The 15,381-nt window shown below is 42.7% G+C and overlaps 1 protein-coding gene across 2 annotated transcripts in view; it reads right to left on the bottom strand.

Moving 5' to 3' along the window:
• UBXN8 (UBX domain protein 8) overlaps window positions 1–15,381 on the bottom strand; it is a 63,275-nt gene that overhangs the window by 8,421 nt on the left and 39,473 nt on the right. For both annotated transcript variants that reach the window (XM_073598445.1, XM_073598453.1), the window contains exon 6: window positions 12,352–12,393. In XM_073598445.1, the coding sequence (XP_073454546.1) occupies window positions 12,352–12,393 (42 nt within the window). The remainder of the gene's footprint in view (window positions 1–12,351; window positions 12,394–15,381) is intronic.

Genomic DNA, 15,381 nt, shown 5'->3' with positions numbered 1-15,381 from the left:
AGTGAAAATAGCAGTGATAAGGAAGAAAAAATACCCCAAAAAAGCTTCCGTAAAAAAACACATAGGTTGCCACCCTTAAACCAGAATTCTGCCCTGGCCCTGTTTGTTAGACAAACAACAAAAGAAATTGAGACTCTAAATAGCAATACAAGGATCAGTAATCTGGATCCAAACGAACAGGCTGCCTTAAAATAATTGAAAGCTAACATCAGAATTAATATAAAACCCTCAGATAAAGGAGGAACTATAGTCCTTATGGACAATGAAATGTATGCAACATGTGTCTAAAAATCCTCAAAAATAAGAAATGCTATCATAGGATCCCTGCAGCTTTGGTTGATAAGTTCAATCAGGAATTTTAAGAGTTAACAGATGAGGCATTAATAGATGGAGTCATCTCTAAGGAGATGTGAGAATTTATTTGGATCAAACATACCCGCATACCAACCTTCTATGCACTCCCGAAGGTGCACAAAGATGCAACCAATCCACCAGAAAGACCGATCATCTCTGGGAACAGTTGCAGCTCTGAGAGAATAAGCCAAATAATTGAGGCACATTTGAGACCACATGTGACCAGTCTAGCGTCCTATACTAAGGATACTATACACCTACTGAAAATATTGGAAATCCTAGAGATCCCAGAGATGGCAATCCTCATTACTGTGGATGTAGAGTCACACAACAGTATTCCACATGACAGAGGTATTGCCACCATTAAACACATTCTCGGACAATAAAGTATGCAGGAATGTAGATTTAATGAGATGATACTTCACATGTTAAACTTCATCCTGCATCACAACGTTTTTCTTTTTCAGGGCTCCCGCTACCTCCAGGTACAAGGCGTAGCAATGGGGACATATTGTGCCCCATACTACACCAAACTGAACCTGGGGGTGTGGGAGCAAGACTTTCTCTTGGATGATTGTAACTCTGTATACGTGCCTCATACAGTAGCCATGTGGCAAAGATACATAGATGACATTCTAATTGTCTGGGATGGACCAGAACACCTACTCAAACAATGTTTAGCCAAAATGAATCAAATTTATTATTAACCATGACCTATGATTTCCATAAGGTCAACTTTTTGGATATATGCATCTAGAAAGAGAAAGTAGGGCAATTCATCAGTACGCTCCATAGAAAGGAAACAGCGGGAAACACCCTGTTGCATGCCGATAGTTTCCATCATCAGTCCCTAAAAAAATCCATTAGGCAGGACTGCACTATCAATGAGAACTTTCAGATGTAAGCGGACGAACTAAGAGGCTACTGTTATGGGGGCTATACAAAGTCCTGTTTAAAAAGCCTTCAACCATGTAAGGTCAACTAAGAGATAGGATCTTCTTTTTACAGTGAGGAAAAAAGTTTTGGATCCCCTGCTGATTTTGTATGTTTGCCCACTGACAAAAATGATCAGTCTATAATTTTAATGGTAGGTTTATTTAAACAGTGAGAGACAGAATAACAACAAAAATATCCAGAAAAATGCATTTTAAAAAAGTTATAAATTGATTGATTTGCCTTTTAATGAGTGAAAAAGGGATTTGACCGCTTCGTAAAACATGACTTAATACTTGGTGGCAAAAGTTTTGCTGGCAATCACAGAAGTCAGATGCTTCTTGTAGTTGGCCACCAGTTTGCGCACATCTCAGGAGGGATTTTGTCCCACTCCTCTTTGCAGATCCTCTCCAGGTCATTAAGGTTGTGAGGCTGAGGTTTGGTAACTCGAACCTTCAGCTCCCTCCACATATTTTCTATAGGATTAAGGTCTGGAGACTGGCTAGGGCACTCCAGAACCTTAATGTGCTTCTTCTTGAGCCACTCCTTTGTTGCCTTGGCCGTGTGTTTCAGGTCACTGTCATGCTGGAATACCCATCCACGACTGTTTTTCAATGGCCTGGCTGAGGGGAGAAGGTTCTCACCCAAGATTTGACTGTACATTACCCCGTCCATCATCCCTTTTGTTGCAGTGACGTTGTCCTGTCCCCTTAGCAGAAAAACACCCCCAAAGCATTATGTTTCCACCTCCGTGTTTGACGCGGGGATGGTGTTCTTGGGGTCATAAGCAGCATTCCTCCTCTTCCAAACACAGCAAGATGAGTTGATGCCAAAGAGCTGGATTTGGTCTCATCTGACCACAACACTTTTACCCAGTTCTCCTCTGAATCATTCAGATGTGCATTAGCAAACTTCAGACAGGCCTGTACATGGGCTTCCTTGAGCAGGGGGACCTTGCAGGTGCTGCAGGATGTTAGTCCTTCACGGTGTAGTGTGTTATCAATTGTTTTCTTGGTGACTATTGGTCCCAGCTGCCTTGAGATCATTGGCAAGATTCTCTTGTGTAGGTCTGGACTGATTCCTCACCGTTCTCAGGATCATTGAAACTCCACAAGGTGAGATCATGTATGGAGCCCCAGACCGAGAGAGATTGACAGTTATTTTGTGTTTCTTCCATTTGCACCAACTGTTGTCACCCTCTCACCAAGCTGCTTGGCGATGGACTTGCAGCCTATTCCAGCCTTGAGTAGGTCTACAATCTTGTCCCTGACATCCTTGGACAGCTCTATGGTCTTGGCCATGGTAGAGATAATGGAATCTGATTGATTGCTTCTGTGGACAGGTGTCTTTTATACAGGTAACAAGCTTAGATTAGGAGCACTCCCTTTAAGAGAGCATGCCTAATCTCAGCTCATTACCTGTATAGAAGACACCTGGGAGCCAGAAATCTTGCTGATTGATAGGGGATCAAATACTTATTTCACTCATTAAAATTCAAATCAATAACTTTTTTTGAAATGCGTTTTTCTGGATATTTTTGTTATTCTGTCTCTCATTGTTAAAATAAACCTACCAATAAAATTATAGACTGATCATTTCTTTGTGGGTAAACGTACAAAATCAGCAGGGGATCAATTTTTTTTTACACTCACTGTAAGTCCAAAAAAAGGAAATAAAAAAGGATGCGGTTACTATAACTATTCTAAGATTTTCAAATGAACATACAGAAGTACGAAACATACTACAAAAACATTGGTCAATCCTAAGAGGCTTTCTTCTGGGATGACACCCATGCAGACCAATATGATGCAATGTGTGGTGAATGGTCTGAGCACTGACAGGCTGACCCCCCCACTGCTTCAACCTCTGCAGCAATGCTGGCAGCACTCATATGTCTATTTCCCAAAGACAACCTCTGGATTAGGGATGAGCCGAACACCCCCCTGTTCGGCTCGCACTAGAACATGCGAACAGGAAAAAAGTTTGTTCGAACACGCGAACACCGTTAAAGTCTATGGGACACGAACATGAATAATCAAAAGTGCCAGATCCCGGCCCCCCCCTGTGTGAAATGGTAAGGGTGTTAGTACCCCTACCATTTCACTAAAAAACTGTCAAAAATGTTAAAAATGACAAGAGACAGTTTTTCACAATTCCTTTATTTAAATGCTTCTTCTTTCTTCCTTCATCTTCTTCTTCTGGTTCTTCCTCCGGCGTTCTCGTCCAGCATCTCCTCCGCGGCGTCTTCTATCTTCTTCTCCTCGGGCCGCTCCACACCTATGGCATGGGGGGAGGCTCCCACTCTTCTCTTCATCTTCTTCTTCATTTTCTTCTCCGGGCCGCTCCGCATCCATGCTGGCATGGAGGGAGGCTCCCGCTGTGTGACGACGTCTCCTCTTCTGACGGTTCTTAAATAGCGGGGGCAGGGCCACACGATGACCCCGCCCCCTCTGACGCACGGGACATGATGGGACTTCCCTGTGGCATTCCCCGTGACGTCACAGGGAAGTCCCGTCAAGTCACTGTGTGGCCCCGCCCTCCGTTATTTAACCTCCCTGGCGGTATGATTATTTCGGATTTTAGGTGCTGAAAGCGGTACAATTATTTTGCATGGAAATTTGGCGTTTTATATTGTAGGTCTGTAAATCTTAACAATAACACACTTAAATCTGTCCAAACCAGAGTCTAGTAGATATCCCGGGTATGATAAAGTTTGAAACACAAAAACATAAATTATAATATAATAAATAAAAATAAATAATTAAAAAAAAAAAAAAATAGTAATAAAATAAATTTCCCCACAATTCACTATCGCTCAATTCTGCAAGTGTTCTAATTTACTATCGCTGTTTTCTAGCTGGTCTAAAGCCACTTTTGACATAAAGGGACACTTTTTGGTTGCTATGGACAATCTCCAGTTTCCAGGCAGAAAGAACAGTGTATATCATGTAAAACTGCATGCAGGGCATAGGACAAAGCACTGGGGACAAAAGGGATGTGAAATCATTTCATACAGTACTGTAATCTGTAAGATTACAGTACTGTATGTGTTATGATTTTTACTTTTTTTTTAATTTGCCGCCAGGCTCCGCCCCCGTGCGTCGCGCTGCTCGCAGGGAACGGAGCCTGGCACGGAGAGACTTCGGAGGAGGACGGAGCCCTCGGACACTGCGGGGGACATCGCAGGATCCCGGGGACAAGGTAAGTAACGCCGCCCCAGGATCCTGCAATGCGATCCCGAGTGTGGCTCGGGGTTACCGCTAATGAGACTGAATTTTAACCCCGAGCCACACTCGGGGAAAACCGCCAGGGAGGTTAAGAACCGTCAGAAGAGGAGACGCCATCACACAGCGGGAGCCTCCCTCCATGCCAGCATGGATGCGGAGCGGCCCGGAGAAGAAAATGAAGAAGAGAAGAAGATGAAGAAGAAGATGAAGAAGAGAGGAAGATGAAGAGAAGAGCAGGAGCCTCCCCTCATGTCATGGGTGCGGAGCGGCCCGAGGAGAAGAAGACAGAAGACGCCGTGGAGGAGATGCTGGACGAGAACGCCGGAGAAGAACCAGAAGAAGATGAAGGAAGAAAGAAGAAAGAAGAAGCATTTAAATAAAGGAATTGTCAAAAACTGTCTCTTGTCATTTTTAACATTTTTGACAGTTTTTTAGTGAAATGGTAGGGGTACCCCCTTACCATTTCACACGGGGGGGCCGGGATCTGGGGGTCCCCTTGTTAAAGGGGGCTTCCAGATTCCGATAAGCCCCCCGCCCGCAGACCCCCACAACCACCGGCCAGGGTTGTGGGGATGAGGCCCTTGTTTAGGGGGACCCCCACGTCATTTTTTTTTTTTTTTAATTTTGTCCGGTGTTCCCCTTAATATCCATACCAGACCTGAAGGGCCTGGTATGGAATTTAGGGGGACCCCCACGTCATTTTTTTTTTTTAAACTTGAAATTCCCATGCTGTTTTTATCAATGAACTTCTATGTGTATTGTCGGACCGGCAATGCAATAGCCGCGAGTAGTTTTAAATGACTTTTTTCCTTTGAAATGTCATTTTGCTGTCAGACTGTTCTAAACACGGGAAACATGCGCCCCTTTACAGGCATACTATAGACACCTATATATACAAAATATCTATCAGTGGTATAGGGCAGCAAAGTGGTGTAGTGGATAGCACTCTCACCTAGCAGCAATAGGGTCGCTGGTTCAAATCCCGACCACGGCACTACCTGTCTGGAGTTTGCATGTTCTCCCTGTGCCTGCGTGGGTTTCCTCCGGGTACTCCGGTTTCCTCCCACACTCCAAAGACATGCTGGTAGGTTAAAAAGAGCCCTGAGGCGATTCAGTTCGCATAGGTAGCGCTATACAACTCATTAATTCATTCACACCCCCCAGCTACGAAATTTAAAGGGATATTACACTTTTATTGTTTGACTTTAAGCATTATTAAAATCACTGCTCCTAAAAAAACGGACGTTTTTAAAACTTTTTTTTGCATTGATCCATGTCCCCTGGGGCAGGACCCAGGTCCTCAAACACTTTTTATGACAATAACTTGCATATAAGCCTTTAAAATTAGCACTTTTGATTTTTCCCATAGACTTTTAAAGGGTGTTCTGCGGCATTTGAATTTGCAGCGAACACCCCAAATTGTTCGCTGTTCGGCGAACTTGCGAACAGCCAATGTTCGAGTCGAATATGAGTTCGACTCGAACTCGAAGCTCATCCCTACTCTGGATATGATGCTGAGCACATGCACTCAACTACTTTGGTTGACCATGATGAGGTCTGTTCTCAGTGGAACCTGTCCTGTTAAACCGCTGTATGGCCTTGGTCATCGTGCTGCATCTCAGTTTCAGGGTCTTGGCAATCTTCTTATAGCCTAGGCCATCTTTATGTAGAGCAACAATTCTTTTTTTTCAGATCCTCAGGGTTCTTTGCCTTGAGGTGCCATGTTTAACTTCCAGTGACCAGTATGAGAGAGTGAGAGTGATAACACCAAATTTAATACACCTGCTCCCCATTCACACCTGAGACCTTGTAACACTAATGAGTCACATGACATCGGGGAAGGAAAATGGCCAATTGGGCCCATTGTGGACATTTTCACTTAGGGATCACTTGCCAGCGGTTTAGACATTATTTGCTGTGTGTTGAATTATTTTGAGGAGACAGCAAATGTACACTGTTATACAAGCTGTACACTCATTACTTTACATTGTAGCAAAGTGTCATTTCTTCAGTGTCGCCACATGAAAAGATATAATAAATTATTTACAAAAATGTGAGGGGTTTACTCACTTTTGTGAGATACTGTAAGCGTTACGATTCTAAAAAAGGTGATTTATGTTGCAGAGTGGTACATTATCCTTAAAGAAGACATCTTTTGAAATGGTTGAAACGCGTTGGATTTCTCCAGCTTCTTAAATCTTGGAATGTGTTGTCTATGGTGCAACACTTATGTCTAGCTAGGAGACACCACTGTAAAAACTTTCTGTAAAAAATAATTTATTTTCCATAAGTGGATATGTCATATGTATAAAAGGTGATATGAAGCACAGAGCTTCACATGTACTATATATGAATTTTAAATAATATTTTATAAGAAACTTTAATAAAATGAATTATTTTAAAATATTTTGTCTATACTTGCGTTGCCTATAAAATCCCACTATAAGAGGAATTTTTGTTATGCATCAAGGGATGATGGCAACTACACCCCCAGTCATATGAACTTCTTTTTCGATGAAGACAAATTAACCCCTTTTCTAGGTTCTAGTCAATGTATTTGCGTAACGCCTCAAGCTCAGTCTCTGAAAGCAGCAATATTCATCCAAAAGGAATCTCCGCACCAGGCAAAAACTTGATTGGACAATCGTAAGGAGGTGGTAATATGTCGACTTTCATTTTATCGAAAATGTCCAGGAAGTAGTAGTAGACTGCAGGGACATCATGGCTGCCGCCTGTAACAAGACATTCAGAACAAGTTGAGTTGGGGTAGGTCCAGGGACTTATGGTATGTAGAGCTCCGGCGGGAGAACTTACTGGGTCTCACAGGACAGCTGCGAAGGAAATGTCCGGCTCCTCCACAAAAGGTTGGCTTGCTGGCGGTGAAGTCTTTCATTGAAGGTCAGAGCAGAGCAGACCACACCAATTTGCATAGGCTCTCCTTTGGAAGTTACTGGAGTGGCAGGCATAGGAGCAGGAGCAGGTGGGACTTTAGGCAGCATCCATAAAGGCTGGAACGATTGTGACCTTCACACCCGCAGGCGTCTGTCAAGTTGGATGGCTAGCTGAAAGAGACCCTCTAGTGTGGTGGGGGCCTCCACTTCTGCCAACTCATCCTTAAAAGCTTCAGACAGGCCAAGCTAGTACTGATATCCAAGACTGCCTCTTTCCACACTGTATCTGCAGAGCATTTATGAAAGTCCACCATATAGTCTTCTACAGGGCGCCATCCTTGCTGCAAGGCATGAAGAGCAGCTTCAGCAGTGGCCACGTGTTGTGGGTCATCATATAATTGGGCCATAGCCTCAAAGAATGCATCCACCAAGTTAATAACAGGATTCTTCTGCTCCAGCAGGTGGTGGGCCCAAGACTGGTTCATCGTACACTAGAGAGATAATGAACCCCACTTTAACAGACTCTAGAGAAAAAGTTATTGGCTGAAGGGCCAGATATAGCAAGCAGGCATTCTTGAATGCTCTGAACTTCCTTTGATCACCCGAGAAATGTTCTGGAGTGGGTACTCTTGGTTCAGGAGGTGCAACCACCACAGGAGGAGCAGAAGCTGAGCATTTTTGGACAGGTGAGGCGGATGTAGCATCTGCAGCAGGCGGATCAGGAGTTGCTGTAGCAGAGGACACCATCAGGTTCTGTAGACGACCCTCCAACTGTAAATATCCATCCTGTAGGCTCGTCACTGCTTAGGTAAGGGCTGCGACTTGCTGGCACAAAGCTTCGAGCACGGAAACACCTCTGTCGGCCTCTGACATATTGGTTGGATGATACTGTCATGTACCTGGTTGGAGGCCAAAGTGCTAAGAGAGCTTCCCTTGTGGCTGAGTAAAGGGCAACCTTGAAGGTAGTGACCGGGAGTGCTATGCCCAAAAGGAGCAGGGGTTGCCAGCTGAGACAGGCTAAGTGATGAGGAGATGTCCGCTGGATGGTGGCTGGACAAGCAGGATGCACTGCTGGGCAGGAGTTCCTCAGATGTACCAGATGAGACTTGGCAAAAGGGAGAGTCAAAAACAGGGTCAGGAGCCAGGCCAGTAGTCATACTCGGAATGTCAGCCAGGTGTAAGGAAAAAAGCAGAGCTCGGAGTAAGCCAGGGTCATACACTGGTAATCAGGCAGCAGCGGAGTCCAAAGAGCATGCCAAAGGTCATACAGGGATCGGCAGGCAGCAGCAGGGTCAATGGAGCAAGCCGGGGGTCAAAGCCAGGCATGGAGACAAAACAGGTCAAAAGGCAAGCCGGATCGGTAACAGAAAATCCAATAGTAAAAGGAAGTCTGGAACACACGGGGAAGCATCCAGCAACTAATGGACCAAGCTGCTGGCTTCAAAGAGGCCACTGGGCGCCAGAATCTGTCATGCATTGTGTGCACCCTGGCACACGTGTCTGCGCAATTGCACACTAATGTTCGCAGCCGCATGTGCATTTGCAGTGGCGAATGTCTAGACGCCACCAATCTGCAATTCCGTTAGGCATTAGCAGATGTGCCAGTTCTTCGGCGAACCGTTCCTGACATGGAGGAAAGAGGCATGGAATCAGTTTATCAGCGGCATCAGGGAAGATATACATTTGGTTTCTGGCATGCTTTCACCCTCCAATAATCTGGGGGTCACATGAGAGGGTGAACTGCTTTACAGTTTTGGGTTCAGTTTTATGCTTCTTTGGAACACTCAATCACGTGGATTTATGTGTAATTTTATATAGACTCTCACTTTTGGAACTTTAGCTGTGTTTAAAAAAAAAAAAAAAAAAAAAAGTTTTCAGTTTATAGCACATTCTTGCACTATACATACACCCTGTTCCAAATTATTATGCCAATGATATTTTTCTCATTTACCTAAATAATTGATGTAAACAACAGTCAGCATAATTCTCATGTTATCAACTATTAAGAGTACAATTCAAATTTTATTGAACAAACCTCCTAATGATAACAGTTTTTTTTTTTTCGAAATAAAAAAACTTACAATGCACTGTTCCAAATTACTACGCATAGTACGTTTCAAAACACTTTATAGGTTGTAAAGAACTGAAAATTGTCATTTGTTGTGTTTGCAGCATATTTACAGAAATCAAAAGCTATTTCAATCAAACTTTGAACAACATTTTAACTTTTTAAACATTTTAACAGGTCACGTTACATTTTAACATAGGACCCCTTATTTGATAGCAGCTTCACGAGTCTTGCATCCATTGAGCTTGTGAGTTTTTGGACAGTTTCTGCTTGAATTTGTTTGCAAGATGTCAGAATAGCCTCCCAGAGCTGCTGTTTGGATGTAAACTGCCTCCCACCCTCATAGATCTTTTGCTTGAGGATGCTCCAAAGGTTTTCAATAGGACTGAGGTCAGGGGAGGATGGAGGCCACACTATGACTTGCTCTCCTTTTATACCTATAGCAGCCATTGATGGTATTCTTTGCAGCATGAGATGGTGCATTGTCATGCATGAAGATGATTTTATTACGGAAAGCATAGTTCTTCCTTCTGTTCCAGGTAAGGAAGTGGTCAGTCAGGGACTCCACATACTTTGCAGAGGTCATCTTGACACCTTCGGTGACCCTAAAGGGGCCGACCAGCTCTCTTCCCATGATTCCGGCCCAAAACATGACTCTACCACTGCCTTGCTGACATAGCAGCCTTGTTGGAACAGGGTGGCCGTCCACCAACCATCCACTACTCCATCCATCTGGACCATCCAGTGTTGCATGGCACTCATCAGTGAACAGGACTGTTTGAAAATTAGTCTTCATGTATTTTTCTGCCCAATGCAGCCATTTCTGCTTGTGAGCATTGGTTAGTGGTGGCCAAATGGAAGGTTTATGCACAGTTGCAAGACTCTGGAGGATTCTACACCTTGATGTCCGTGGGACTCCAGAGGCACCAGCAGCTTCAAATATCTGTTTGCTGCTATGTAATGGTTTTTTAGCAGCTGCTCTCTTGATCCAATGCATGGATCTGGCAGAAATCTTCCTCAATGTGCCTTTATCTGCACGAAACCCGTCAAACTCTGAATCAGCCACAAATCTCTTCATAGTGCGATGATCACGCTTAAGTTTTCATGAAATATCTAATGTTTTCATAGAAAAATATGTATAATGGCTGCGCTTAGGACAAGGATTAAGGTGTGCAGCCCCCCTAAAAGGAGCTTCCCTAAGGATCCTCCAAAAAGTATAAATAATCCACAATGGCGTAGGCGCTCCCTATAGGATAATATGGGATGACCAACTGCAGTGAGGGGGGAAGGGAGGGTTAATTTTCTCCTATGTGTCCTAAAACGTAGTGTTGTAAACTAAATTAAATATCTGAATAGGGTTTGCAAACCACGTAGACTCTAGTGGTGGTCTGTGAAGACCACAAGTAGATTGTGCCAAACTAATAGCACTCTTTAAGTGATAAGAAAAATCATAATAAATGGTGAACACATGAGTATGAAAGGTGTGAGCTAAACACCTATATTTGGTAGTGATACAGTTTCAAAAAGAGACCACCATATGGTATAGTGATTTAACATTGAACATACCTAAAAATGCACCTCTACCTACTAATTCAGGTATATGCAAATAACACCAAACAAATTATAAATAGTGATCGTAGTCCATAGAGTGATAAATTTCTGCAGAAAACGTGTATAGATTTTCTTCAAGCAAAGCCGTGACTGAAGTGCTTTTTAAATGTTCTTAGTGACTTTTGTGCTCCCCCTCAAGGGTCCCCACTCACCGAATTCAACAACCACGAAGGGGCATACAGCATATGATTGTATCATCCACAGTCTCCTCACCACCGCAATCGTGTAGGGCACCCAGGGTAGTCTCCGATCTCCGTACTGATGATTAAATTATATTGATGGTAGCTCCTTGTTTTTAGGCAGAGAAGCACTCCTGGCCCATCAGGGATGTCAGTCTTCTGGTACAAGACTCTATGACCTGTGCGGAGTACACGGGCTCATCCACCGGCCACCTCCTTCTCTCTACCCAGGTGCTTTTGAAACTGTATCACTACCAAATATAGGTGTTTAGCTCACACCTTTCATACTCATGTGTTCACCATTTATTATGATTTTTCTTATCACTTAAAGAGTGCTATTAGTTTGGCACAATCTACTTGTGGTCTTCACAGACCACCACTAGGGTCTATGTGGTTTGCAAACCCTATTTAGATATTTAATTTAGTTTACAACACTACGTTTTAGGACACATAGGAGAAAATTAACCCTCCCCTCCCCCCTCACTGCAGTTGGTCATCCCATATTATCCTATAGGGAGCGCCTACCCCATTGTGGATTATTTATATCTAATGTTTTCATACCTCGTCCAAGGCATTGAACTATTTCACTCTTTTCGGCAGCAGAGAGATCCCTTTTCTTCCCCATATTGCTTGAAAATGGTGCTCTGCTTAATAATGTAGAACACCCTCCTTTAGTAGTTCTTCCTTTAATTGGGCTCACCTGGCAATCTAATTATCACAGGTGTCCAAGATTGTTTTCGGTAATCAAAAGAGCCCTGAGACACAATGCCATCCATGAGTTAAACTGAAAAACAAAATATTTAATCTTTGTGACACTGAAATAGAATTTGCATAATAATTTGGAACAGGGTGTATTTTTGTAAGGCATTTATTTAGGATTAGCTGCTATATAAGTTTATTTATATCTTTATGAATATATTTTTTCAGGTTGCATTTTCGCTTATCAAAGTATTAAGTACGTGTGAAAGCCTTAAAAGCGAATTGCTTGCTATTAACTGCACTTTGCAAAGCCTTTATAAATAAGCAATTTATAATCCACTATTAGTATGACATTTCAGCATGGTCTCAAGCAAAAACATAGTACATACCCCTACTTCTAGTTCACTAGGTTCTTCCGGTAAAGAAATGACCTGTTAACAAATAATAATGTTACTGAACAGTAATACATTATTTACACACATACTTGTTGCATCATTTACAACAAGAAATAGCAAAATACAATGCATTTATAATAAACTAAGCACACCACAGAAAAGAAATAATTTGGCAGTTCACATATAGAACATCTGGTATGCTGTTCTACTCTATCTCCTGGGTCCTAATTTGATAACCTGAAATGAAGCCTCTTAAAGTTTGTCAGGCCAAAAACATTTTTTTAGTTTTGCATTAGTTTTGCATAACGTAGGGAAAGACTGAAACCTCTGTGTCTTTTTGCAAAAGCATGTCTCTTCTGCAATAAAGAGTTTAGGTTTAGTTCTGCTTTAAATCTTAAAGTCAATAAATCTTACACCACTCCCTAAGCAATAACATCTACAAACAAAACCCTAAAAATAAAAACCCTACTGAAATCATACAATAAAATTAATTCAAGTCCATTAATTAATGAATTAGTCCAACTGCAGAAAAAATAAAAAATCCACCCATGCAGTGGGCTGCCTGCAAGTGTTAAATGCTAGTACGGTCTGGGGCAGAGGATTGAGGAGTGAATACACACTCCTTGTTCCATCAGGATCCTACCAATGCTGTGATCGGTCCCCAGTAGTCTGATCTGTAAGCTAAGACTGGCTCTGATCACACTCCAGCCTTCTTAGCATACCATACAGGATTAATGTCCCTGTATTGTATGTGACGATGGTGAGGCACTGGAGTGTCAGGACAAGTCTGATCATTGGGGGAGCATAGGCTGAGTTCCCAGCACAGAGAGACAACTGATAACGGTGTGTTCTCCTGCTTAGTGTGGTCAGTTTTCATAGTAAAGCAGAGGGACTGGCAGGAACACCAGGAATTTCACCCAAATGAAGCAATACAAAGAGAACAGGGTACTTTTTCATACAAGTACATGGTACAGCAGGCACATATCAGAAAAATGAAATGTTGAGGTAACAAACACTTTAATGCTGGTTATATATCACAATGGCTAAATGTCTGTAGTTCATGTTCAGATTTGAATACCATAAATAACAACATGTTATTAGATTTTTATTCCAGGAGTATAGAGTTTGGCAATTCTAGAGAAATGCTTAAATAATGCATTACAATTTAACTAAACCCATTTGATTTTAGTCAACAAAAATGTAGGAGATTTTAGTGGACTAAAATACAACTAAAACAATTCAGATGACTAAAATACGACTTAAACTAAAATGGCATTTTAGTCAAAAGACTATGACTAAAAATCGAGATTTAACATCAAAATTAAACACTGGACAGTAGAGGTTCTAACCCCACTATTCTAAAAACACAAACATTCTCCTAGCAACTTCTGGAGGTTGCCATTAATAACTGTCCTATCAGAATAAATGGGGCTGCAGCATGCATGTGTAGTGTGACAAGGAGCTGGTTTTCTACACAGTGAACATTACCGGATTGGGGCCAAAGGTAATTATGTAACTGAGTGGGCTGCACTCAGGGAAGTGGAAGAAGTTAAAGTGGTTGTAAACCCTCCAAAGCAACTTCAGCACATTCCACTCCTCATAAATAAACCTATTGATCGCAGCCTGTGAAATTCTCCTTACTTGTTTAATCTGCTTACAATCCATCCTGCAATGTTTGATTACGTCACCGGCGCATGCGCGTCTCGTCCTGTGAATAATGGCATGCTCTGTGTGCTGTTTCCCCATCCATAACATGATGTGTACAAGAGCTCCGCTGTCTGCGGCACAGCTTTGCAGACTCGCGAGACTAGGCAGTCACTAGCAGCTTCCTGGTTCTCTCTAGTGACCTGACGTAAACCAGGGCATAATACAGACTAATGAAGAAAGTGGCTCGAGAAAGAGGCTTGGTTAAGAAACGATCGCGCATGTGCGCGATATTAGCAGGGGAAACAAGGAAGGGCGGAAGATGAGTCAGAAAACAGTACCTAAGATGGCACCGCTAATTGCAGGAAGAAAACTTTTTTACAAACTACTAAAACACAGTAAGTAAGCAACGATTATACTGTGCAAGGGTTGGAAATACGTTTTCATATCACACGAGATGAAAATCGCGATAAGGAATGCAGAGTTTACTTCCTCTTTAAAGGACAACTTCGGCAAAGGTGACGTTGTCCTTTGAACTTAAAGGGATAGTTCACCTTTACCACAAAACTGCCTATGCAAATCAGGGGCATCTATAGATAAAAAAATAAAAAAAAATATGCAGCTCTGACTAAAGTTGAATAAAGCCCTTGCTATAGGTGCAGGCCAGTTACATACTTTATGAAACCTGACTGGAATACTCCCAGGACGTTGCTAGGTACTCCCAGGACGTTACTAAGTGAGGCCTAGTCATCCTCCACCATCACAGGAGTGAGCTTTCAAATGCTGAGCTCAGAGCTACTGCATCAGGGAGCGAGAGTATGTGAGGGGGTTTAAATGAGAGAAACAGCTCACGCCTGTGATGGTGGAGGTGAGCAGTGATGACTAGGCCTCACTTAGAAACATCCTGGGAGTGCTTAGCAATACCAGTCAGGCGTCATATAGTATGTAAATGGCCTACACCAGGGATATGCAATTAGCGGACCCCCAGCTGTTGCAGAACTACAAGTCCCATGAGGAAAAGCAAGACTCTGACAGCCACAAGCATGACACCCAGAGGCAGAGGCATGATGGGACTTGTAGTTTTGCAACAGCTGGAGGTCCGCTAATTACATATCCCTGGCCTACACCTATAGCAAGGGTATTATGCATCTTTAGTCAGAGCTGCACACATAGGCGTGCGCACAGGGTGTGCCAGGTCACACCCTAATCAACCAGTGTGGCACAGATTCGCCCTGTTTAGACCCCTGATATTTCATTAAAGTAAAAAAAAAAAAAAAAACCCAAAAAAACCCCATAAAATAAAAAAACAAAAAAAAAAAAACAAAAAAAAACCACCACTACTGACACCGTCCACTGCCCTACTGAAACCGTCCATTGCTC

This window comes from Aquarana catesbeiana, linkage group LG01 (genome assembly GCF_042186555.1).
Source record: "Aquarana catesbeiana isolate 2022-GZ linkage group LG01, ASM4218655v1, whole genome shotgun sequence".
NCBI classification, from domain to species: Eukaryota; Metazoa; Chordata; class Amphibia; order Anura; family Ranidae; genus Aquarana; species Aquarana catesbeiana.
This window is presented reverse-complemented; position numbering and strand designations above follow the sequence as displayed.